We start from the raw sequence: 27,764 nt of genomic DNA, 5'->3' as shown, positions 1-27,764 counted from the left end.
AAACCACTCCAATATGTTTCAGCAAAATATGTACTCATGGATCTGTAGATTCACCAACACAAATTCTGTATGCACACACAGGAGTGTGTGGGCAACAGAGACAGAAACAAACACATCACACACAAGTGAACTTCTCATTTCAGTTTTAGCACCAGGTCTGTGAAAAAAGACTATTCTTCCATTCTACCCTATGTGTGAACACTGGTGGAGTTACCGAAAAAATTAAATCCTCGAGTAATCCCCATGGCAAAGCCATGCATTTAGTGCATGTAAAAAAACACGTGAGCCTCACCTCAAACTCCTGAATCATGGTAGCCAGTTGGGAATATTTAAGGCACATTTCATCTAGCAAAGCCAAATTCCTGTCAAACTGCATAATGTATGCTGAGTGGTGATGCAGCCTTGATTTTCTGGAGAGAAAAACATCAGCAACTTTCTGGTGTTCATCCCTAAGTTCACAGAAAGAAAAGAAGCAGCAAATAATAAATAAAAGTAAAGAAGTAGAGCCATACCTCTTGCTTATTGTATTAGATGCACAGTGGCTCTATACACTGTGCACTTAAAGCCTAGGCTGAACAGCAGGAAAGGAGGAGTCCTTCAGGACAGATTGACAACACCACAGGCTGCTGTAGCATGGGCACCATGGGGGCTGGTCCTTTGGCTGTGCCTCTGCCATAGCATCACTGTGAGGCTCATTTCAGGACACGGCTCCTGCTCCTGTAAATAGACCTTCCAATTGCTGCAGTGCTTTGAGTACTATTTGTGGGGGAGAATATAGCATTTGTTGTAATATTAGATCTTCAGCTCTCCTTCACTGTCTGTTTCTCAGCACTGCCTCACTGTCATCTGTCTCAGTATTCAGGTGCACAGTGTTGAAATATTTATAAAGCATATATAAGGAGAGACAGAACAAAACCTGAGTTCACAAAAGAGGAAGGAATCATACTTAAAAGAGGAACGTGAGTTCCAGAGCAACAGAGTGTCTTGAGCAGTGCAGGCACAGGGAAGGGCTTACTGGAAGCTTCAGGTGTGGTAATCACCTGGGAACCTATTTGAGTGCAGGCGTATAACATATATATATCTGTTGTGCTGGCAGCATTTGCAATACAGTCCTCTTTTATCCCCAGTGCCACAGAGTAGTTCTGGACAGAACACTCAGGGTATTTATGGTTGTGTTCTTTTTGTCTTAGGGAACTGGCAGCAGAGTAGGGTTGTGGCTTTTTTAGTACCCAAGACATTTGAGATCCCAGAAACACTGTGTCTGTTTGTGTTCTAAGTGTATAAATCATAAATCATCAGTGACACTTTTTAAGTCTTTCTCTCAACAGTCCCTTGGTGGGCACAAACCAAAACACAGTTCCCTTTAGCCTCTCCTTTCCTTCTTGTGTGCTTTGATTAGGAAGAGTAGGGCTGCAAGGAGACTTGCGCCCTACATTTAGGATTGTTACTGAAGAATTCTACTAGTTTTTAACTGATTTCCTTAATTGCTCAGTAGCTGTACAGAAATAGGATCATCCATTCTCAGTGACCAATGCCTCCTGGAGTTTGGCAAGTTGGAGGTGTGGGGTTTCATTCAATAGAACCTGGCAGCCTGGCTTAAGTCAGGGGCCTCCTCAGCTGAATGAATTTTGCAGCATTGTCTGTCCTATTCATGGTCTTATTCTCTCATGGAAAGACTTTTCCCTGTAAGGATGTTTGATGGAGTCCCATTAACAGGCTGCCAGAGTCCATTTGGCTTGGAAACCTAGGGTAGCAGATCCCTGCCTTGGTGCTGGGAGCAAGGGGCTGTCCCTAACTGAGACCTACACAACTGCAATGTAGATTTCTGTAAGCAGATGATCCTTAGGATCAGTTCTGATGTAAGTTGTTCCTGCTTTCCACAGCATGAGCCTGTGACCTTCAGGCCATAGGTGTGAAGACACTTGGTGATGACTGAGAAGTGGCAGGAGATAATGCATATGAAGCTGGCTGTTCTCTCACTGACTGACAGGGCCATTTCAAAGTCATCGGCTGTTCACTACACACATATTTCAGTATTTGATTTCTTAGCCTGACTGCTTCTACATTTACTTCCTTCCTGTCTGTATGCAAAATCTGCCAAAGTGGTTCAGATTGTATTCTTTTCATTTCTGCTGGGATGGTGAAGGGAACACCGATGAATTCACCCACCTCCTATGGGGAGGGTATGTTAAGGCCATCAAACTATGCCATTCTGTACTTGCCATTTAAGGACTCGCTCTTCCAGTTCTTCCAGGATGTCTTGGTGTAATTCATAAATTTCAGGGAGTTCACTTAAACCTTGCTTGAGTTTAACTTCCTCTTGTTCATTTTCATCATCATCTCCGAGCACTTTCAAGATACCTTCATAGAAATCCTGTGAACAACAGCATTGAAATGAGGCAAACAGACTTAAAATATCCTTTCTGAAATTATTATTACAATTTCTTGACTCCTAAACTATGCTTTCTAAGAATTAAAAGCTATGCTATCAACAGCAATAGTGTTCAGTAGGGCAAGGAGATCATAGAATATGTTTTCTTTTATCCATTAGTTCATACACTGTTTCAGCTGAATTCTACAATGCTATCAACCTAAAATGGAATGTTTCACCAGATCAAGCCATATGACCCTTATGTATACAACGCTTTGGTATCTTTTTATTTCCTTTCCCCCCTGCTTTCCTGGGTCTGGTTTGCCTCATTTTTACAGTGTTTCTTAACCCGAAACATAATTTTTAAAAATGAAGGGTGAGATTCTTACCTCATTGGATCCAACATCTTGACATGAAAAACATTAACAACTCCATGCCTTGTGCTAGAAATTGCACTAGCTATACTACTGAACTTAAATTTAAAAGTATGGAACAAATAATTTTCCCTATGAAACCTGAGTCCTTTCTTCCTCATCTAAGAAATGGTTTTCATCATGAAGTGGTTTATAAATTATGTAGGCATAGGGGCAATTTCCTCTATATTAAAATATAGCCCACTCTAGTACATAATAGGGCACCTATTTCAGAGCGCATAGCAAAATACTTCCCCAGGTTTGAGTTGCCCAGAAATGAATTTTTGTTCCCTGGACTTTTAGGGACAATCTTATGAACTTCCCTGGGCCATACTGGGATTTATCATGGCATTTCTCATGACACTGGCTTTTGTCTAGTTAATTTTTTAAAAAGTAGATAGAGTTATTAAGGAGGAGTCTAAAAAGAACAGACTTGCACAAAACTTGCGAATGTCCAGGTATGAGCAACACATCAGAGTATGCTTCACTGTGAATCTGTATTTTACGTTGGATTGTCCACTTTGGACTGATTAAATCAAGGTTGCTGTACTGATTTCGGCATGGTGAGATGTGGTTGGTATGACTGTGATCCTGCTGAAAGGTTCTGCTCTTACACAATAGGAAAGAGTCTAGTCAAAGACCTTCAAAACTCCTCTCATGGATAGGAACTGATTCCAGGCAATACCAGGTTTTAGTTTCCTCAGATTAATTCCTGGTTTTTCTGTTGTTACTGTCAACTGCAACGTCCACACTGGCTCTCTGTGAACTGGGATGACTGGATTATCTAATTGATAATACTCAAGAGTCACACATAGACAATGTTGGGGTTTTTTAGCAACTGTAACAGCTGAAACATTTGTTTTCTGAAAAGCCACTAGAACTAGGTAAAAAAAACGATCATGATGACAGTTTTCTTTTTGATTAACTATATCCTGGATAAAAAAATATCATAAAGATTTCTGAAAAAGTATTACTATGTTTCCTAATTATCTGGGTCTAATTTCTGCAACATGTCCTGCCCCAGTACCATAAATAATCCCAATGTTGTGCTATTAAATTTCCAATTTTTTCTGATGTGAGTTAGCCTATCTAAGTTCTTGTTTCAGTCAGTGTACAATTCAAAAGTTTTTCAAGCAACTAAACCAATCAATCTCTCTTCTGGATGCTTTTACTAACTCAAAGGAATCTGCAACCTTTCAAAATCCTCAGTCATCATAATTAATCCAGACCAGGGAAAGGGAAAGAATCTAAAGGGTTCTCTCGGCTTATTGTGCCTAGACAAGTGAATAGCTTGTAGTTCACTAGTGATGTGCTTAAGTAATCTATTACATTACAAAGATGTCATCTTTTCCAAATTAACATCAAACAGCTCTGTATCTGTCCACTTTCCACCACAACAAGCAACAGGATTAACACTCCTTTCCCACAGCATCTCACTAGATTTAATTAGTTATTAACTGTCTGTCCCCTTGATTATAATGAATTCTCAGACAAATAATTAAATTCCAGTTGCCTGGATAGCCAGCCTTCTAATGATTAACAAAAACCCTGCAGCATAACAGTAATCACTCTAAACATCCATTATAAATAATTATGTCACTGTTGAAAATGCTGAGTGTCTGTGAAGCCATTAATCAAATGCAAAGTGCTTTTCCAATCTCACTAACTGTAATCAGTCATGGCACCTGAAGGCCTCCAAGTCTCTCACAAAAGCCCAATGTCTAAGTACAGGAGGTAGTAAACACTGAGTCTATATAATTCCCTGATAGATCAAAACTTTCTTAAAACAGCTTCATGAACAGAAATTGTTTGGTTCAGGACTCTGGTGTGATAGCTACAAAGCTCAAACTCATCCAGGGTTGGATGAGCCTACAGATCTCACACAGTCTTATGCCTGTACTTGCATGTGCATGGAAAGCATAACCCAAGCTGCCTAGGTGACAGAAGGTTAGCAAGCCAGCTATGAAAATACATTTCTGAAACATAAACCTTTTTATTACATTTTGGGGATCCATAAGTAAGCCCTTTATAGCCGTCAAATGGCCATATCCTTAACATTCCTGATATAAACCCTACAAATAATGAAGTGAAACAAAGAGGCTCAAACCCCACAGCCACAAAGGTTGTTGGCTTGGTTTTTTTTCCTTTTGTTTGTGAACATCACTAATACACACAAGTTATGTCTTTTCCCTCCAGAAATGCCTCTGAAGAATTCTGTTCTCTGGTGTAAATGGGGACTGTAGTCTGGAGTTTGTTATGAGAGTATGAGACCAGGAGGAATGCAGGGTTTCAACAGTATCTTATGGTTTATGTGGAGCCCTGCCTAACTGACATATGATTGGCTCTTGGAAAAGAATCTGACACCCTCTTTGAGGTGATGAGCCTCCCCGCAGGATGCTGGGGTATGAGACGCTTTACTGATGCTGGGAGTGCTGGCTGACTTTACAGGAAACAGTTAGGGTGTGTGAAGTTTTGGGGAAAAAAAAAAGTATGTGGCTCTAGGCTACAGAAAAGTAGCCCAATTTACCTAGGATCAGTAACCTTGATACTTTTGTAACAGGTAGTTATTTCTAGATACTCTTACAAAAAAGTCAGCAATGCCAGCAACCAGAGGTTTTTGATAGAGCATTTATCAAGAAAGTTCTGTACAGGATTCAACATCTATATGAAATGTGATATTCTAATAAAAGGGCAAGAGGTGTAGTTAATTGGACAAGAGTTAATTCTGGGTTTAGCTTCCAGGATTCTATGAACAGATGCAGAAACAGTGAGTTTATGTATCATTTCTCTCCAACAATAGGGGTGAATGTGTGAGTCCACCTGCAAATTTCAACTGTGCAATCCTGTATATATGTTAGCCTTTATTAGCAAAATGAGTGAAATGAGAACACTTAACCTTGCAGGACCCCAGTGAAAGGAAGGAAAATCTCGTGTCAGACTTATGACTTATCAGGCAAGTAGGTTACCCTGGAGAAAAAAATTGCCTCTCTGTACGTGTATACATACATACATATATGCTATGCTGGGTGACTCCTTTTCTTCGACTTCTACTTCAAAAAAACTTGGAGTGCAGTAATTCATTCTGGATTCAGAATGTCTGTTTCTTTTTTTCTGTATATAACAGAACAGGCCAAGTTAGATCAGTTCATCCAATAGAGATGGATGAATCCCTGGGAACTGGGGACTACTACAATCAGTCTAATAGAGGTAGTCAGAAAATGATAGGACTGAAGTTATTTTCTACCTTTACTGTAAAAAGCTAATGGTTCTGCCATCTGCAGTGTGTTGAAAGCAACTATGAATATTAGAAAGCTGAGTACACTAAAGAAGGGAAAGTTGGGATTTTGACTTACAGGTGTAGCTAAACAGACAGCACTATTTGAAAGAAGACCTTTTAGAATTGTCCAAGAAATGCTGATCAGTTGCTAGATTTACTTGGGTTTCTTATTTTTCATCTTCTAAAGCACTAGCATAGACAATTCTAATCTAGTCATAATGAAAATCCTAGTCCTTGCATATTGACCACAATTGCAGGAGAACAGAATGGAGAAGGGAGTACGCCACCATTAATATTGTCTTTGCCAATAGTAATTTCTAGTCCTATGGTCTGACCAGAAGTTCCTCTGCAGGTGGGGATTGAGGTTACTTCTCACTGGCTCACAGTGTGTTTCTAGCATCAGGCCTGCATTTGATCTAGAAACTGTGACGTTCCAGTAGAAAATGATGATTATAGAGCAAAGCCACTCTTTAATAGGCCAAGAGAAATATCTGAAACAAATAGCATTTCTGTGAACAAAAAGTGCACATTGTACTCGAAGGAACAGATTGCTAGATTGTGGTTGAATTAGAAAAACTCTGAATGCCTGCAGTCTAAGGATTATGGGTGACCTTGATTCCAGGTCTTGAAAACAAAGTTGATTTGCTCTTTATTACATTGTCTCATTGGGAGGAACACAGGGCGTACAAAGCAGAACAGACCTGAACTGCTTCCCGAATTTTGAATTAGCTTCACATTTTTGTTAACAAGGTAAAGAAATCTTAACTCAAAAGGATGCAATGCAATGCTTTGAAGATGTTAATCATCTGCTGTTCTTGCCAGAGAAAAACTATGTAAATCTACATGAAGCAGAGGTCTGACCCCTACAGCTGTAATGGCTGAATCAGCTTTTCTGCATATATCTCTAGACTGTATTAAAGAAAAGGGAATGGTCTGATGGGTGAATAAATTCCCCTGGGATATTTCTACAATTTTTAAAATAGATGTGTGAGTTTCCATTAGGGAATAACACTGGGAAAAAAAAAAAAAAAGGGAGCAAGTGTACAGAGCAGATGCATTAGTGGAAAACTGCAGCTATTTTTCTGCCTTTGCCTTCATATGGGGATACCAGCACTTCAGCTACAGAAATCATGTCTACACACAGCGTGTTTTTACCTTCTTCACATCACAACACCCACTTGGCATCCAGACTTTTATGCTTTTCAGCAAAATACACACATACATCAACATACATGCATACAAAATAATTTTACATGTATATCTAGAATTGCAATTGCTTCCGTAGTCAAGCTGGTGTTTTAATGGACCGATACTAATGGGAAGTCATCATATTTGACACTTTTTAAGGCAGCTAGGGAGAACAAGAGAAAATCTTGTTGCAGCCCAAATTATGTAAATAAAGTCTACACTAATTGCATAAAATGGGGCAGGATTTTACAATCACTCTCACTTCTAGAATGAAGGTGGATTTAATAGATTCTGCATATTGCAGAATCCAAAGCTCCTTTGGACATCTATGCCTTATACCTGAGGGGAGGGTGAAGAGTTCAAAGGGGGAAAAGACAGCCTCCATATTAAAGCCAAGTACAGACATGAGGTGCTGTACAGTACCCTATGAACCGAGTCTGACTCATGGAGATTCTTGGAGGTATCTGCATCACAGTTAGCAGCCCCTCTCCGAATGATGAAAGTGGCACTCCTGAATTAAAGAGTGGCACATCATCTACAGCAGACTGAATGACCCCTGATCTGTATGGAGCAGCGATCTCACATTTCTCACTACTAGACTCAGCAGAAACAATGCCAGATGAACAGCAGAAAATGCTATCTCAGCAGCCACAATTAGTCCCTTATCCTGCCATACAGGGTACAATCTAGGTCAGGAACCCTGACCTCAGCACACATTCACATGCAGCCAAATAGACATATTCATCCAAAACACAGCAAATGAATTTCAGAACCAGCAGACTGTACAGTATGCACTGAGGATACTGTATCAGTGCAGCTTTTTACCAGGGAATTGTCCTGATCCAGATGTGCTGGTGTGGCTGCCTTCTCCTTTTAAGAGATACACAGGTTATCTGAAAGCTATTTTGGCTCAGCATTTCCACTGTGGAAGCTCCCCGGCCAATACATAGTTATTTTCTCACTGCTGATGAACACAAAAATGGATAAATATATGAGAACAAAAATCAGCCTAGTGTAAGTAAGGACAGGCTATTCTTTTGTAACAGTATGTCCTTAGGCTGTTGTAACAGCTTCAGAGGGCGTAACAGCAAGCTAGCTCTTTGCTTAGGCAGCACGTTGCATTCACTAAAACATTTTATTAGGAAAGTAATGACTTGATTGGTTCAGCAGAAGTTTGAACATCATCCAAGAAATTCACAGTCGTAAAAAAGGCTCAGCAAATCATTCACTGAAAGTGTAAATAATTAGAAAGATGGAATGGGATAATGAGATAGATGGAATTGTGTTTTTTCTAACATCTAGCAGTGGTTCCTAAATTAGGCAGTTAATTTTTGGTTTTGAGAATGTGCCACATATAAGAATTCTGAAAATAGAGTTTAATCAATGAGGTTTAACTCTTAAGTTAGAGGCTTGAGCACTACGATTATTTTGTTCTTTTTTAAGTCCTAAGATCTATTTTGCAGTCATGAACACTGAGATGTCCAGTGCAGGGTTGAATTCCAAACTGCTCTGAAGGCTGGAGAACTGGCACATATCGATCTTTATCATATTCATAGTTATATCTCCAAATGCTTAGGAAGCATAAATCTGGCTCTCTTTGTTTCTAACAATTGTGGTCAATTGTTTGAGGAAAATACAAACCAGGAAACAGGGTCAATTTTCTTTTTCAAAGGAGATGTTGGGGCTGATGTCTTTTCAGTGCAGAGCTGTCCTTAATTCAGTAAATGTCTTGGAGGGAAGTAATAACTTCAAAGGGGTTTCTGCACACACAGAGATTTTATTTACAAAAGCCAAAGGCAAAATAAACTTGAACACGGTCCACTATTAAAAATGAAAGGCAAAATAAATGTGATCATGGTACACTATCAAGGAAATGCTTGGTCCCATACAGACTGGGATCCTGAAGCAATCTAAGTCACCCCAAGTTTCATTTGTGTACATCTTGTAAAGCCATTTGAAACAGACCAGCTGAGGGGAAGCAAATAAACCATCTTGGTGATGTGTGAAATTTTAGACTGAGAAAGCCATCTGCAGCATTTTGTTCAGGAGGAAGTACTAAGAAAAAAATGTCAAGTGCAGCCTGCACTGCTGGGGAAGCATAATAGGAGACAGAATGATAAAGCTTGAAGATTAAGTGATCCTGAAAGAGATTCAAAGACTAATCGACTTTGAAAAAACTCTGAGTACCAAGAGGTCATCAGCTTGGACTAGAAGGCCCTGCCAGTTCCACCTGCTCAGACTAGAAGGACTCCTGAACTTACTGCTCCAGAGAACTGCATTACCGTTGAGTAGGGCAAGCAACAGCTAACCTTTTAAATTATTATCACTACTTCCACACCAACGGATACCAAGTTTGTGAGCTAACACAATGTTTCCAGTCTTTCAGTTCAATAGCAGAGTGGGTGTATGGAAATGTCATCATTTTGGCAATCAATCAGTGTATTAAAGTCTCCACTGAAAGGCCAAACAGAATCTGTTATGCTGAATGAACAGCAGCACTAGCCAAGCCTGGAAATGAGATGGGAAATTGCTCTTGCTGCAGGCTTAAGAAAAGCCTTTTTTTTCCTTTCTGAAAGTAGCTTGGGTGTGGTTTAGTTCTTTGCCTTTCTTACCAAGATGTGGATTTACATGAGAAGATGAAACTTGAGACATGATGCTAAGTTTCTAGAAACTGTTTTCTTGAGAAAGTTGGTGATGGGAAACAGAAATGCATGCCTGGATTGAGGAATGTTGTCAAGGAAGGTCCTAACTGGCCATGAATGTTGTGTTGTACCTTGAGATCAGTTTGGTGACTGTGGGCACTCTTGGTTGCTTCTGAAATCTGCCAGTGGAACTTGTGTCAATAGCAAGTGCACAGGAAAGCATGATTTTTTGCTGATGTGATTATTCTTAAAACTATTCAAATATGGAAAAAGGAACAATAATTAGAATTATTGTAACTTTTAGCGTTACGGCAGTATTGAAAATATTGCTTGGTTAGGTAATAATCAATGTTACCCCTACATTTTAAGGGATTTGCATGTTGTAATATTGGTAATAGTTTCTCTAAATATTCTGAACAATACACTGGGCAGCAGGTGAATACAAAGATTCAACATTAGTTGGGACAGAAAAAGTGACAGTGTTTTCTAGATTGAACGTGTTTGCAAATGTTTGGAGAAACCTGCAGATTATTTCTGAATGCCACTGCAGTAGGTAGGTATCATAGAGATGTCAGCTTATACCATAAGGTATCATAGAGATGTCAGCTTATACTTAGAGACGGGATACGCCAGGGTGACAGACAATCAATGAAACTCAGAAACATACCCTCTGAGCCTTTTCCCATAAAGATTTTTGACTTCTTCTAAACCAAAGACTTCCTGAACTAGCAGACAAGTGTGAAAACAGGCTGCCCGTTTCTCTCTTCTCCCTCATCCTCTGACACAGGTTCCATTCATACATCCTCACTAGTTAGAAAGCCAACTCATAAAAACAATTACATCTTATCTGAGAAACTTGCTTGTTGGCTCTGCTGAAAAAATGCCTCCTGTAATCCTGAAAGGAGTGTATGGGTCAAGACACATATGAACTTTTCCACTATATAAGGAAATAATTAATCAAAATTGTGATTTTGCCCTTCTTAAAATTCATACGGTTGGTGACTGCTCATCTCTCTGATGGGTCCTTCCAGTTCTCAAATTGATAAGGTTTTATTAAACTTTCTAACCCAGGGAATCGGGACAGGGAATGTCACAGTGCATGGTTATAGTAATTCTGACATTTCACAACCAATAAGTGGCTTAACTTTGCCCATGAGTGCATTCATTCAAGGGTTTGCTTTGGTCCATTTCTCACTTTCATTTGACATATTAACTTCTGTTTGTTTTTTTTTTTTATCTTTCTCTTTTCCTTAATTTCTTTCATAACTAGGGAAAAACGAGAACATGCTAAATATTCGTAAGATCCCTTTAATCCAGTGAATTGGGCAGGCAGGGAAACAAATTTCACTACACAGGGATTTACCAGAGGAAGCAGAAAAGGGAAGGGATGGGGAATAGTCCTGAAGTATTTTTTTCCTGCCTCATAGCATAGGCAAGGCAGCCTGACAGTAACATGGTGCTATAGCAGCCATGAGGGTGTGCAGCCATTTATACTGTGTGTAAAGGCACTGAAAGGCATTTCAAGTTCGGATATTTTATTGAAAAATTTTCTGGCATTAGTAAGTCACTTTTATCTCCTAGAGGTGAATGGAAAATGCCAGGATGTAATGCAAATGAGAGGCCTCTCCTAGACACCTCCACTAAATACTCTCACTCTACTGTCTATGTGCTTTCCACAGTGCTGCTCTCCAGCCTCTTGTTCCCTAGTCTATATATACAGACAGGGTTGCCCTGTCCCAGGCACAGAATCTGGCACTTGTCCTTGTCAAACTTCATGTGGTTGATGACGACCCACCTATCTAACTTGTCAAGGCCTGTCTGCAAGGCCTTTCTGCCCTTGAGGGAATCGACAACCCCTCCCAATTCAGTGACATTGTCACACTTAGTATCCTTTGAATTCCAACCTCATTACTTTTGTCCCCATCAGAGTTCCTGTTGCACTGCTAGTGCTTGAGACGTCCTCCAAGCACAACGTGGGGTTACTTTTTCCCTTCTCAGGAAATTTCTTTCCAAGCAGCAGTGGAAACAGCAGCAGTATGCTTTGTGTAGTGGCTATTATTCCTTACTACCTTTCAACTAACAGCAAAGGAAGATACTGACAGCAAGGCCATCTAAGCTCTGTACCAGTCTTTAGGGAAGCAGAGGAAGATCTGTTAAAGGGACACAGAGTATTCCAGGACAAAGTTACCAGTCAGTTTATGCCATGCAAGAATTCTCTATCAGGGACTAAAATTGATTATTTCTGTGTGTTCTCTCACATGTTTCTGACACCAGAATCTGTATTTTCACCATGGTGTTTAGCTGTGTGTCTTGGCTAACCCAAAATGTTTTGGTATTCTATACCTGAGACCAAAGTTGTTACTGTCTTATTAAGACTCCATGGCCAACCAGAAGCAGAACCAGAAGGTGCCTGTCTTTTTCATGTTCACATTGCCCAAGCAGAGCTCTTTTGCCTCTTGGCTCTGCTCTTTTCCCTTTTGTTCTTGCAGGGCAAGATAGCTGAGGCAGTGCAGGTAGAGGCTTTGGCTTGTTTTTGTTTCCCTCTGGCCTTAGAAGAGAGTTGCTTCAGGGCAGCAACCTGAGAGGCTGCATTTCAAAATGAAAAGCTTTCCGAGTGAATTTTGCAACATCTGCCTGCAACGCAAGGCCGGCACTGGTTGGGGTTGAGCCACTGCTCTTTCTGTGCTTGAGAGTCCGTTTTCTCCCTAGCCCCCATCAGAACAGGGACCCGAGAGAGCAGCACAGCATCAGCACCAGTGGCTTGGAGGACGCAGTGCTGATGCTGGTTGGCTGCCGTCAGCCTAGGGACATGCAGAGAGGCTGGCACTGCAGATTCACCGAATTCTTCAGTTCCCAAACTCCAGATGCCCGAGGGTGCCGACCACCTTTGTCAATGGAGCTGTTGCTGCTGGAGAGATGAGGCGGGGAGGGCTGCTGCCACCTTTGTCTCCCCACATGCAGTTGCGGAAGGCGCCGTCTTAGGGGTTTGTCTGACATTTTCCCTTTGTCTCCGACACGCTCTGGGCTGCAGGGGGCGTCGTCTTGGGAGAGGGGTTACTCTGCCCTTTGGAGTTAATGTTTGTTTCCGGTAGTCCGTGAGAGCTCAACAACTTTGTAACTAGTGAGGATTACTGTTATTTTTTGCCTGTTGTTGTTTCTTTTTTATAGAATGCTATTTTTTCACTTATATCTACTCCTGTTCCTTTCTCCTTATTGGTGGAAAGGGATTTGTTAAATCAATGGAGAGGTAAATAATTTTGGAGTATCTGCCTCTTAAATTGTCTTAAACCAAAACACTGTGACACAGTGTGGATACCCAGAGCACACTGGCTATTACCAATACTGCATTATTAGAAAACAAGAAGCTTAAATGCAAGAGTGAGTCCATTGAAACCAAATCCCCATGCTTCACAGCTCTAATCCCATCTGTCTCACTGTGAAGGGAGAGTGTCCACCCCTGTTTATCACCATCTCCTCTGCACTAGGGTTGTTATGCACCTTACACCAGTCTCAGCCTCAAGAAACCCCAACTGTTGGCCAAGGCTTTTCCCTCTAGATGACAAATAATAGATTAGAATGGTTCACAGTAAGCCATTCCTCCTCAAATTCACTTAAATCCCTTCAGTGCTTTTATGTCTTTTAAATTGCAGCTAAATAAAAGGGTATCTAGGTTTCAGTGATTAAAATTATTTACTTACCATACGTAACAACTGGAGCATTTCCACATATCTGGGGAGAGAGACAAACTTTTATTAACTGCCATCAAATGAATATGGAAGGGTGGTCTACATAGCTTTAATTTTAAAAGCGCAACAGGTAGATTATAAAAACAAACTCACATTTTTTCTGAAGACATTAGTTCCTGGGCAATGAGGTAAGCTCTGGACTGGCCTTCTTTCTGTCAACAGAAGAAGTCAGAAGCAATTAAGAGATTTCTCATTCTACAAAGTAAAGCAGTGTTAGAGAGCACTTTAAACTGACATATTTCTATAGTAAAAATAGTGACCAGACTTTATTCTTGTTCAGTGTCTGGTATCCTGGACTTTCGAAGACAGGCCATTTTCCTCAATTCAAATACTAGTAATACAGCACAAAGTAATAGCTGCTAATACAGATGGCAAGTTTGAAAAATGTCTTGTTATTGAAGGGGGAGTGAAATTTTCTGTGGATTTTTACAGGTCCAAAATTTGTCAAAGAAGCAGAAAGAGCTTAACTTTGAACAGGCTAGCTTCATAGCTGTTGAGGATATACCACCTGGAAAGGGGAGTTCTTTATCAAAATGGTCATATTCCAAACTGTTCTGACTGCTGTCAGTGAGACCTGTGGAAGCAAACAGGATAAAGGGCTTTATTGTGTACTAAAAAAAGTGTCTAAACTAAATGGCAATAAATATCTCCAGAATTAGTTCAGTACTTCACCAGACAACATTGTTTGAAATCTCAGAGGCATCTATTTAACTGGTTGGCATCTTGGAAGAAAGAGATAACTGTGAAAGAAGCAAACTGTATGGCTCTGAGGTGCAAGTGGCTAATAGTATTTTGCTCCTAATTCACGATTCATCCTTATGGTAAGAGATGGCTAAAGCATAGAAATATGTACTGAAAGGAATGTACTGGAAAAAGTTTGACTTTTTCAGCAGTGATGAAGTAAGGAGCAAAAACAGTGGTCTAGTAGTTGCAAAGAAATGCAGCCCTCAGTGACTAAAAGTGGACTCAGAGGAAATGAGTGCAGTATCAAGTCTTAGTGACATTGCTTGCCAGACCAAGTATGCTGGTAAGAGACTCAGCAAAGCAGAAAGTCAAGGGTCCCTACATGGCTGCCATGGCTTCCATCTGCTAAGCAAAGGCTTGGAGCAAGGCCCAGAGGGCAGCTACTGAAGAGGGAGCTGGGAGACAGCTATACCACAGGACTAGGCACATGACTGGCTGCAGGGAGTAAAGATTTTAAAATGCTGGTAGCTTTGCAGTCTTATAATAATCACTTGGACTTTGTTTCAGAGAGTGAATAGTTGAGGGACCTGCACCCACTCAATCCTCTGTTTGCAGAAATCTGTCTACAAACACTGTTTTGTATCTCAGAGTTAATTTCCTGGTTAAACAAACAGCAATTAAATAACCCAAGACAGGCAATGCATAGAGACACTTTCAGACTTGTTCTGGACAGACCACGTGACACTGAAGTCCCTGAATTTTGCCTGTGACATATTAATCATAAAGATTGATGGCACTTTGGTGACAGTGCCAGTCATTCCCCTTTAAACATAGTGCCAGTTCTCAGTTGTGCTGACCCAGCTGTTTGTACAACCTTTATCAGAACCAGACTGGTATCCTTAAAAAACTGAACTAAACAGATCCAGCTTAAAAAAGTGGTGGGGCTGGAGGCAAAACTGCCTCCATAGGGCTAGGATGGAGTTGTTTGGCCTAAGAGCTGCACAAGTAGATCATAGAACAATTTTCTAAATCAGAAGTATTGTGCAAGTCACTTCTCTGGAGTACTCTTTTGTACTGCATTTCAAAGCAGGGCAACTCGTGAAAACATGGAAGCAGAAGCTCCATCGCTGTGTGTGCCACTAACTTGCCATGCTAACATGGATAAATTTCATCTCCTCATGCATTTCCTATGTGTGTGCTGTACTTCAGAGTGTATTGCAGCTTGATTGTGTTCTGGTGTATTGTAGCTCGATTGTACTCAGACAAGAGCGCTACTGCCACAATCAGAGGCTCATAGCAGTTTTATAAGCTTCACAATCTGGGTGACTTTATAATGCCCCATTTGTAATTATTATGCACTATGTAGCAGTTTACAGTAGTGCTAATGGTAAGTAAACTGAGGCATTATGAGAACAATTCACTTTTTCAAGTTAGCTCTGCGAACCAGTGAGAGTGAAGGAAAAGTAGTCCATATCTGTCTTCCAGATCCATCCTTGAAGAGCTAGATTGCAGCTGTCCTGGAGGATCTGCATAATTATATAAATCAAGAGGTGTCCCTTGAAAGGCATCTGAAGTAGGTGCTTCCTCAAGGCACACAAGTCTGTAGTTCCCAACTGCAGCACATTTCAGTTTTATGTATGTGCACAGGAGTGCACATTTTGATATGTTAAATGTTTGCAAAACAGAATGATTCCTGGAGTCTGGAAACAGTGGAAATGTGTAAGGAGCAGCAAAGACATTCTTATGTACTGCTGCTTTTGATTCAGTAGCTGCCCTGCTTGTTTTGAGACCTTTGAGAGACTGCTTACTGGTCCCTGTTTGTGCACTGTGCAGGTCTTCTCCATATGTCTTTTTTGATTCAATGTAATTTTAAATTCTCAAGATGGAAACTAAATGCTTTGGAGTGAGACTTTTTTTCCTGACATTCAAGCTAGGCCTTTCTTGCTGTTTATGTTGTCTCCATTGTCCATCTTCAGACTACATTCTTTGCCTTTGCCATGTGCTGTAGAGGTAAATTTTTCCTAGTGCAGTGGGGGAGCAAAGGACGGATGGCTCTGCCATTTCGAAATGAGCACCAGACAAAATACACACAGCTAAGAATCCAGGATCTTCTGCAAATTGCTTTTCCTTCTCCAGGTTTCATGCATTAACCACTTTTAGAGTTTTTTTACCTTGTTGGTGAGACTGGGATCACCAAGGCTGCTTTCATCATCTTCTGAACTCTTTTGTTCCTCATCTGATGTGACTACTTCCATTGGTGTCACAGAGACTGGGCACACCTTGTAGGGCTCAGTGTAGGCACTGCAGAAAAACAGAACAGACTAGTTCAATTGTGTTATTCCCAGACTCACTGTTGCTCGGACATATAAAATCCCTGCAGAACTGCAGGGCTTGGAAAGCAAAATTTATAAAGCAGGTTTTTTTTTGGCTGCTATGTTCAAAGGCAAGCATTTGGGCAAGCAGAAGACTCTGAAAGGAGCAATGGGAGGTTAAACAAACTTGTTCAAGCTTCCCCAAGAGATGATTGTTCTGGCCCAGTTTGGAGTAAAAACTTCATACTTAGTTGGAAGCAGAATTGCTTTGTTCCTCCATAGTCAACCCCTCAAAATAGATTCAGTAAAATCACACTAACATTTTTAAATGGAAGTTAGATGCTGTGGCAATGGGTTTTCTGGGAAAACATCAAAAGGACAAGAAAAGTATAATGGTAATACCAATGTCATTTAAACTACAAGATACTCAGGTTCCAGAATCCCGGGATTGTTTCAAGGGAACATGAATTCAGCTCCAGAAACCCAGAGAAAGCTGTGCAGTAAGAGTACTGGACCTGGTGTGAAACACAGGCCAGCGCAATACAGGCCTGTGGCTTCACAGCATTTTATTAAAGAAATTTTTTTCCAATTAAAATGGCCAGTGATCTCAAAACCTCCACAAAGCATGACTAAAGCGATCTGTATATGCCTAGCTCCAAATTCCAGTTGCTGGATCTTGTTAAACCTTTGCTGAACTGGTGGCCAGTCTTTCAGATTTTGTTACTGTGTACTTACAAGCTGTATTCAAGTTGTCCCTTAATTTTGACTTTTATATGAAATAGGTGAAGATTTTGGTGTCTTACTCTGTCATGCCACTTATGGTTTAATAATTCTAAAATCTCTGAACTTCATCAAATTATTATTAGCATTAGCATTATTCAATTTACCAATCATTTTAACACCAACTTTTGCTGCCATCCAGTTTTGATACTGCTCTTGGTACTGCAACACGTAACTCATTATTCCGGCACTGGAAAAAAATGAGTACCAAGCTGTGCATATAAGCTGTAACACCCATCAAATCCTACCTGACTTTACTGAGTTTTCACATTCAAGGATCACATTTGGTTTTTTGACCACAGTGTCATTCTAGGAGTTTATATACAGCTTATACACCACAGTGCCCTAAGCGTTTTACATTTCTAGGGCAAGGTTCCTGTGTTCAGCCAAGAGGGTGAGTCTTTTGTCTTGAGAATCAAAATCTGACATGGCCGTGTTTTCTAGTAGACATGTTGGCCAGGCAGATCAGTCTGTAATGTGGGCCTGGATGAGTCAGTTTATATTATTTCTATACTTCCCATTTCCTCTGAAACACTAACTTCCTTTCACATCTCTGCTTCATCCCTTTAATCTGCTTGGAGATGCCAGATGTGAACAAACCCACAGCATCAAAGCCAATGCTAGAGTAACAGAAGGCTGGGCAAAGATGAGCTAATGTAAGTGAGAGGACAATGATGAGACTCCCAAGGTCACTGACCAGATTCTTACTTCCTTTCAGAAAGGAAACTCCTTAGATATCTGCATTTACCTCTAAGCTGCAAACAGGGCTATGTGTCTCCCATGCAAGTGTGGCTGTCAGCCTTTCTGTTCTGCCTCCAGATTTTCCCTCATGTGCAGAGTCCAGGAGCTCATATTCAGTTTAAAGAAGGGTATGAACAAGTGCAGCACTTGAGGAACCTCTGTTGTGTTCATATTTGAAATGAACTAATAATTTGTCTCCATAAGGTACATACTGCCTAAAGGATGATCCCAGCTAATGAAACTCAAGAGGTCAGCAAAGGATATCTTGCTCAATGTGTCCCAAAAACAGTGTCTAGGGTGTGCTGGTGTTTCAACCATTGTGACATCATTTGGTTAACAGGTATCTGTTCAGCATTCAGATACCCAGACTACCTGGATTACCTCCTTGCTGCCTCCCTGTGGTCTTTCACTCTATCTTCCCAGTCAGTGTCAGGACAGAGAAAGAGAGAATAGTTATTTTCTTTGCATCTGTTGCAAACTGCAAATTTGATGATGCAAATTAATTACCAGCAATATACATGAAGGCCAAAGAGCCCCCGATATATTTTCTCAAAGTTTCTTATGGTTTCAGAAGTGTCTGAAAGTAAAGATCATGAAAATATTTGGCCAAAAATTTCACCACAAGATGAAGAAAGCGGTAGAAGAGGCTAGAAATCACATCCCTGGTTCCATTCCTACCAGTACATTAAAGGTGCTTTTGTCAGTAATTATCAACACAGGGCTCACCATATTCAATGTTTACATGTAGTGGCATAGTCTGTGTTTATGAGGTATGCACCGACTTCTGCTCTGCCTGTTGTGGGGTAACAGAATGTCTTTTTGTCTAGGATGTTTCATCCATTCATTAGTGAGACCATGTTTCTCGACTGCTAAAAGACCATCCTTCAAATATTTGCCTAAGAGAGAATGGCTGCAGTGTTGAGTTCATTTAGACCTAGATCCACCAAAGCTCTAAAATGAACGAAAGTTATGACCCTAAATGTTTTTCTGTGTGTATTGGTGTTTTCACTGGCAATTATTTGAACTGAGTCACCAAACCAATCTTATATGAAAACTACTTTGGAAGGTACAGTTATTCTTTCTCTATAGAGTACATCCTCTACAAGTATATCTTCCCTGAAGCCAGCTGAGTGGTGATGAGCTTGGCATATCAATTCAGATAGCGCATGCTAAATTTACAAATGACTACTAAATTGCTGCCATAACATTTCCATCCACAGACCCCACCCTGTGCCCATTTAAACTCCCCTGTCACAGGAATCTTAGCTCATAACTAATTATAATGTATTCGATGCAAGATCAGAATCTCACCTGGACACAGCTGGATTATGCAAAACTCACATATGTAAAATTTATGCCATCCAGTGGGAAGGAAAAATAATCTACACCTGCAAAGACCCCAGCCCTCCATTGTTTGGCCAAGAGGATTGAATGCTGCTTTTTTCTGCATGCAGTATCCCTGTCCCTATCTCAAGTCCCAAGCCCAGTAGTTACCAGTTCAAACTCTCAGACAGTGACATTCTTATTGCAAAAAACTAAAATAATATGAACTCAATGCAGTGATTGAGTAATTTGGGAGATGCAATGGGGTGCTGAAGTACCCTGTTTTATTAAAACTGATTATTTATTTCCCTGTATCAATTTATAAATGATTGTTTTAATTCATTCTGCAAAAGGAAGGCTCATTAATAAAGGAAAATAAAGTCCAAATGCATTTAAAGATAATAAAAGGAAATGTCTATTAGTGCAGCATAATGCCTATTAGTGCAGCATATGTTTAGCCAGTCAGTTCCCTATGGCAGATCATCAAGGCAAATATTGTACCTGAAGTCTGAAAAGGTCAAGAAACACATGATGCCTGCTAATAACATACACAGACTGTAAAGGCAAGGTAACACAGGGATAATCACATTTCACACTTTGAGGCATAAGCTGTTTGTCTGGCAAGGCCAGAAAGGTGCTCTTTCTAATTCCACAAGCATTTCAATTTGAATATTGCTCCTTCTTACATTGTTGTGTTACAGAATACAGGCGAGGGGAAGAGGATTTTTGATCAGGTGCATAAGGCTTTTGCTGTTTTCGAGACAACTTTGGGGACAAAACTCTCCCGGCTTCAACCACTGCTCCTGGAGATGGTCACAGAACAATAGTGCTGGTACAGCTCTAGTTTTGGAAGGGAATGCAGGAAGCACAAAAGTGTTCGGGCTCCATCTTAAGGAATATCCTCTGGCCCAGCCTGGGGCACTATCAGTAGAGAAGGGATAAGAGAAAGCCTCAGAGTGAGGTTTCACTAGCCATGTCCCAGATGTGCCAGGATGGATAGCTTTGAGGCTTTTGCTTTGAGGCACCTGTGTAGCCAATCCACACTTCAGGCTCAGTGACGTACCCTGGGGTGCATCACTGCCTGTGAGCACCATTACTCTCCCCAGTCCTGTAGTTTTAAAACACTAGGTAAAACAAAGAAGCAGTAAAAGCTGGACATGCCTGGAAACAAAACAGTGTCCTTGGGCCTCAGACAAGTGGCATACCCCCTTCCTGCTCTCCCAACCATGAGGGAGAGGCAGTGAGCTGTGGTGGCCTCAGCTTGTGCTCAGCCCAGCCCTTCGGCCCTTGTCCTGCATTTCCTGTAAACAGCGAACAGTTCCTCCCCAGAGATGACCTGGCAATGAACTAGCAAGGGCTGACGCTCAGCTGCACCACACCCAGCGTCCCACCATGCCAGAAGGTACAATGGGGCAGCCAATAATACATAATATATTATTAAAGGCAGCTCTACCCTTTAGGGACTCCTTTGAACATATTAATCACATCACGTCAGCCATCACAGAGCTTTCACTTTCAATAAATCATTAGCTTCAAAGGCACCCCAGAGCTTTTATATCCAACATCCCCAGCAGAGGTTTCCTTTAAGATTCTTTTTATGCTTCTCTTTTCCTTCTTTCCCTTGCTAAATCAGAGCCCTGTTGATCTCCGTCACCCTACCATTCCCATCTGAGGTAACCTTTTGCTATGTTGGATCCTTGCAATGCAAAGGATGTGGGCATAATGAAGACCTGAGTGCTTGACGGTGACAGAAGTACTGTGCTGTGAAACTTCTTCCTTCCCAGACCATGCACACCGTATATCTGCGTTATGTTGAAATTCCATTCTGCATTTCTGTCAAGGGACAGAAGCTAACAAGGAACACATCCACCAATTATCAGGATAGGTTTCAAATGATTTGCTGAGTAATCCCTAGTCACAGTACAAATGGCCTCTGACTGTGAAACCACCCAACACTTTTGCTGTATTCTCCTCTATAAAATGACTTATCTCAGTGACAGTCTGACTGTGGATACAATGATGTAAAAATGGGGAGGGTTCATCCTGACTTCAGTGGACTCACTTTGTATTTGTGATCTTTGAGCAGCATAAGACCCTGTGATTTCATACAACCCTCTGTAAGACTTATTCCTCTCTATAAATCAGTGACAGAATAAGCCAACCACCTACAACATCATTAATAAAGGGAAGGAAAAAATATAAATTAGAAGCGACTTTCAGCTGGTCACCTGATAGTCATCTCAGAATATGATACGTACACCTCTCTGGGGAGACCACTGTCTGGGAAGCAAAGCTGAAACCACTGCTTTACTACAAATTATTTGTTTTGATCTTTGGCATGTTTCTCAATTTTGTGCTTAGGCAGTCAGTTGTGTAAAGTGGGTAATCCCAAAGCAATGTCACGTTTAGAGCACAGGTTAGACCTAAGGCTTTGGAAACTGTGGATCCCTGACAGGGTCTAAACCAGAGCTACTTTGTCCATCTCCCTTGAGGCACAGTTTTACTTCTCCTCATTCTGTTTACTGCAAACTAAAAGGGATTTCACTTTGTCCTTAAGAGAGAAGGCTGGGTACCCCAGGATTATGCCCATGCTTAAGGCACAGAGTAGTGTTTTCATTCTTATGGCCAAGCTGAGATGCAAAAATCTATCTGGAACTATTTAACAGTCATGTTTGCTAGCATTGCTGCTTTCTGCTGGCAGTGAGGTTTCTTGAGTTTAGACTGTCAGTGGCTTTCAGGCAGCCAAGCTGATGATTTCTGCACAAAGGCACACACTGGAGAAGAACAGCAATAATGAAAGATTTAAGCAGTACTACTTGCCCAAAGAATTAGAATTCATAAAAACATTGCAGATGGACAATTCAGAAAAAGATCTGCATCAATCATCGTGTGGGAGTTTCGCAAATGGAGCCAAGCAGAACCAAGGCACATTTGTCACACACAAACCTGGCCCTGGAGACGTTCTGTGTTGGTGGACAGTTCTGTTATCTAACAAGCATATTAAACAGGTTTAAAATTTTACATAGGTAAGAATCAGATCCAGATATCTTTCATACCTGCACAAGGAGCTTATTTACTATAGTGAGCTACGCAGAACTAGAATATCTTTACAAATCCTCTTCCTTAGTGAATCTAGGTCCGTATCCTACAGCAGTTGCTCTGTACTTTTGCACAAATAGTCCTGAAATTCAGAGTACAACCAGGACTACATTGTTGCTTCTGGAATCTAGTCTGGATGAGATGTGATTAGGTGTCAGTTAGGCAAATGTGATCAACATAGCAGCAAATGGATGCAACTCATTATAATCCTTTCAGAATATCCAGTTTGACATAATTGTAAGTGATAATAGTTGTGAAAACTCAAAGGAGGATGCCAGCTTAGGAATTGTGTCAGTGAAACACAAACATAAAATTCAACTTGAATCAATCATCATTTGCTGCAGACAGACTTCTTAGTGACCTGTTTATTAAACGAAATTTGAATGCTTGGCATCTGATTCCAAAAGACATAAGAACTGGTGGACAAAAGAGGCATTGGTTTTTGTGGTAGAGAACACTGCCTTTTTAAAAACCTTTTTAGAGTTGTATTGGGGAAAGACTTAAAACTAGTATTCCTAGAGCTATTTAGACTACCGAGAAAATGATACTACCAATGCAGGTAATGACAGTTTTCAGGGTTTTTTTCTTTCTTTTCAAAAAAAGCATAATTTCTTCTAAATTTAGGAAACGTAGAAGTAACATAGCACCAGTACTTTACAAAGTCTGAATCTGCTATGACAGACAAAATACTAATTTCTTACAAATAGTACCTTGTTTAGAAGTGAAGTTACAAACACCTTGTACAATAATGAGTCCTAATACAAGAATTATCTCTAAGCATTGTTATAGTATTACTGAATTAAATTTCATTCATGCATAAGTACAATAACAGTTGGTTACATACATAGCAGAATAAGGGCAGAACACGGAATTTCAAAACTGGTATTAGGAATGGGAGGACACCCTCGGTTTGTAATTGCCATTTCCAAATGGAAATTACACTTGTAATGTACGGCTTTAAGAGATCCCTTTCAATGCAGTAACAACATCTGTCTCTCAGATCCAGCAGTAGAAGAGTGCCCAAGAGGGCAGAATGTAGACTGCAAAGCTCTGACTGCTAGCTCAGTTCATACAGAACTTGACCAGGAGACCACTGTCTTTCTTTGTTGCAACATCTGAGGTGTAGAAATTTATTTTTGTACCTGAAAAGGTACATTAGGTACATCAGGTATATTTTTGTACCTGAAAAGGTTCATTATTTCACATGTTCTAGAAATGAAACAGGACTGTGTCCATTTTTGGGTCTTGCGACCAAAACCTGTAGGTATTTCCTTCTCCCTGTGGCTGGTGTTTTAGGCATTGGGTTGTGAGAAACTCATAATCTAATTACTACTGCTGGCTGATTCAAAGTCATCACTCAAAGTGATCTGGAAAAGCAGACCTGCGAGAAGCAGAGACTAGGTTTCCTATATCTTAGGCTACAGCATATAAGAGTTCCTTTAAATTCTGTCAAAACAGATGTATGCTTCACATACAATTCTTTCGTGAATGTTTCCCTTTTGGAAAATGTTTCAGCTCATTCTAATTTCAGGTTCTAGCACAAATCATCAAGGCAGTCAAATCACAAATTGCTGTTCACATCCTCAGATGTACAAATGTACCCCACATGAATATCTGGCATAGTATCATTTATCACCCAGATTCCATTTCACTTTTCCAACTATGACACTTTTACTAATGTCCTTCTGACTATGAGTCCTGGATCCTCTTAGAAAAAGATGATACATTTCACAAAATGAAACTGTTAACATGGCACATAACACAGACTGGCAATTATGGATATATTCCTGATTATTATTACTTTGTTTATTTTTTTGGCAGTGTAATTTAGACACTAAAACTTGATAGCAAAGTCTTTATGTTCTCTTTTCATTTTGTTGCCAGTTCATTATTCCATACTTTCCATGGAAAATACTCACAGTAAGTTCAACATAATGAACACCATTCTGCCCTGCAGGACTCTTAAGATGGAAGGCAAGTTGTTATTTCCCTGTACTACCAGGATCAATTGTTTTATCAACACTATGCAGCCTGGGAACAAACCAGGGAAAATTGCAGTGAAGCTAGGATCAAGTGAACTCAGTTTTCTTGCATTTCAGAGATTCACCCAGTTGTTAAAACAGTACTTCCAGAAGGAGAGAAACAGAGCTTAACTGCTAATCTGTAGAGCTGAAGCAAAGTGCTCTCCGCTGTCTTCTAAGAGGTTGGGTTCATTTCCCAGATTAAAATTAGAGTTTGCTGTACTTTTTGGCTGAGGTTTTTTTAAATTGGAAAATCAGCTTTGGAATGATTAAAAATGACATAGATTTGTAATATTTGGCTGGGATGAATACATTAAATACTTCTGGCCCCTCTCCCAAATAATTGTTGAAAATCAAAACCATCTTAATTCTGCAATTCAAAAATATGGCTTAGTTCAGAATTTACTTCAGTATCTATTTTTTTTCCTACTTGCAAATGAAACAATCAGAAAAATGTCATGAACTACAGAATTCCTTTATTTTGTTGGGGCTTTTTTCTCGGACTTTTCAATTAGGCATGCATATTTTATCTCTCTTTTAGCCACTGAAGCAATGTTTTTTCTTAAAACTGCAATCAAATGGCAAGATAAATTACTTGTCCAGACAACTTACTATATGTCACTCTCACTGAGTCCCTTTGCCCTGGATGTATTCACTGTGATGTAGTTTTATCTCACTGCCAGTGTCTGGATTTTTTATGGCTAGCAATGTGAAAGTAGAAAGAGTGAAGGAAAGATTTTGAGGTGCCCAGTTTTACCTCACATACTGCCCTTTTCTACTTAAGGAACAGAAGATTTGACTTCAAAGTTGTGTTGTACTGTATGCAGTCCATTACTTCTGTAGACATGTGTGTTAAGGAAGAATCTTTTCTGAGTTCTTCTAGCCAACTCTCAGAACTAAGAATGCAGACTGAGACCTGAAATGTAAGAGGATAAGAAACTCATCAGAAACACCAAACTAGCTGTCCTTGATGAGGTCCACCTGCCCTGAGGGCCCATGAGGGGGTTGCAGTGGGTTAATATCCAAGTTTAGTGAACATATTCAAGGCATAAGGACAAACTACCAAGAGACTGAAGAGGTACTTAATTTGGGACAGCTGAGAATAGCTGGATGGAAACTGTGCAGCAGACATATGCAACTATCCCTTGTCTCAGTTCATCAGTACCTAGCTGTATTTCTTTTGAGATAAAGAAGTTTGAGTATCCCTGTGATATTGATAAAGCTGGGGTAGCATGTGCTTTTAGCATTGCTTAAATCACACCAATATCACTTCTAGCTCCATAATCATCATCCAGGACAATTCTGCACAGCAGACTCTCTCCTCTTGTCTAATCCCACTGAAATGTATTTCTGGTTCATTTAATGGAAACAGTGAAGACAGAGAAGTCAACCCAGGCATAAAAGCTCTCAGGACATGAAGAGGGCGATGTGAACACATTTCTTCTTTTCTGCACTGTAATTTGATAATTAAAATAGCCATCATTATGGAGTCCATCTACTAATAAAGCAAACATCTGCTGAGGTTTTTGGACCATTTCCAGGGAGGTATATGAGACTGTGATTTCTCATAAACAAAGCCAGGGTGAGATCTAGCACGTTGTGTCTGAGTAGCGGCAGTTTTCTGAGGCTGTGCTATGTATGCAGGATGGTGATATGCAATGCAAAGCTATGCTGGGGAGCACACTGGCTTTATCATGACTTATACTGTCCCTACACATTTGCATCTCCAGCATGAACCAAGACAAACAGCTCCACAGATATGAGGAAACAGGACAGCAATCATGGAGTTGCTGGAAAATTGATACCTGCTTGTAGGCAATGTATTAAAATCTTTCATTCTTTGGTATTAATCTGACATTACTGATACTGTCTAGAGACACTTCTCAGAGGCGCTTCTTAGAAAAACTCTGCCATCCAAGAGCACTTAATATTTTCTGTCTCTAATGCCTGACAGTGCAAGGTGAAGCATGCCCCATTGCCCAGCAGCAATGGGTTATCTCCAGCAGACTGTTCCCTGTCTATGAGCAGCTTGAATTCTGCATTAACCACTGTCACCTTCAAATTCCCTGCTGCAATTCAGACAATACTCAAGTAAACAGAAATAAAAACGTGACTCATGTCAGAGCTGGCTGAGGCTGTTGTCAAGATTTTCAATAGGTTGTGCATGTCCTGAAGTCAAGTATAGTACTGAGATCCCTTATTCTGCAATGAACTTACAAAGCTTTCTTTCAGGTTTATGCTGCAAAATTCAAGAAGTGGTGAAAGCTCATGAGATTTTATTTTTTATCCTATTCACCCGATGACAAGTGACAATGTCTCTTTTCCTCATCTCTAGGCTTAGACCCTGATCCTTCTTCCCTCTGTGACAGCATTTTTATGGGACTTTCTCCCACCTACAAGATCTAGAGCACAGCATGTTTCACACTGACATTTAAAAAAAAAACAAGCCAAAAAACTATGTAGAGATTTTTATGAGCAATTTTTTTAAAAATTACGTTTCTTTTAAAAACCTCTCACAATGCTCATGATCACTTTGGTTCTCTTCAGCTAAATGATTGTCAGCAAAATTTCTTACAATTGACCCCTACAGGTCTTTAAAGGAGCTAAGCCCCATTAGTAGACCACTACCTCCATAATAAACATTAATGTATCACCAGTCCTGAGAAATGCTAGACCTACAAAACCAAAATTCTGTCTCTTGTAAAGCTTCTCATCAATGCTACACATGCATGCTATCTTAGTGTAGTCACAGAGCGGGGGTTTAAGAAGTAGAGAACTAGGAACTGAGTGAAATCAGCAGCTAGAATTTGTTTTCCTGTGAAAGCAAGAAAAAGAAAGGATGAGAAAATCTTTCCCAAATCAACTATCTAAAATCTATGCTGATTCTGTAGCTCAAAGCCTGCTTTGTGGAGATTTGCCTCCAGTATAGATATAACTTGCCTCTATTACAAATGCAGGGTAATGTCAGCAAAACTGTTATTATCATACATAGCAGTGAGCCAATAGACAGCTTGAACTGCGTTGAACATGTGTTATCTTGTTTGGATATCCTCTGTACTGAGCAGCTCTAGCTAGGACAAGCAGAAAAAACAAAGCATGAGTTGATTTTATCTTCTTGACAAAATTCTCCTTGAGCTTTACCATAAACAGGAAAGTATGGTAACTGA

The 27,764-nt window shown here is 40.3% G+C and overlaps 1 protein-coding gene across 1 annotated transcript in view; it reads right to left on the bottom strand.

Annotated features, from left to right (window-relative positions):
- FGD5 (FYVE, RhoGEF and PH domain containing 5) overlaps positions 1-27,764 on the bottom strand; it is a 75,182-nt gene that overhangs the window by 32,005 nt on the left and 15,413 nt on the right. The window contains exons 3-7 of the mRNA XM_054280907.1: positions 16,493-16,622; positions 13,731-13,789; positions 13,590-13,620; positions 2,223-2,374; positions 293-449 (exon numbers count right to left, since the gene is read on the bottom strand). Coding sequence (XP_054136882.1) covers positions 293-449; positions 2,223-2,374; positions 13,590-13,620; positions 13,731-13,789; positions 16,493-16,622 — 529 coding nt within the window. The remainder of the gene's footprint in view (positions 1-292; positions 450-2,222; positions 2,375-13,589; positions 13,621-13,730; positions 13,790-16,492; positions 16,623-27,764) is intronic.

Source organism: Melozone crissalis, unplaced genomic scaffold (assembly GCF_028551555.1).
Source record: "Melozone crissalis strain CALT ecotype California unplaced genomic scaffold, PUWL_Pcris_2 ptg000029l_1, whole genome shotgun sequence".
NCBI classification, from domain to species: Eukaryota; Metazoa; Chordata; class Aves; order Passeriformes; family Passerellidae; genus Melozone; species Melozone crissalis.
Note: the sequence above shows the minus strand (reverse complement) of the source record. Positions and strands in the feature narration are given on the sequence as shown.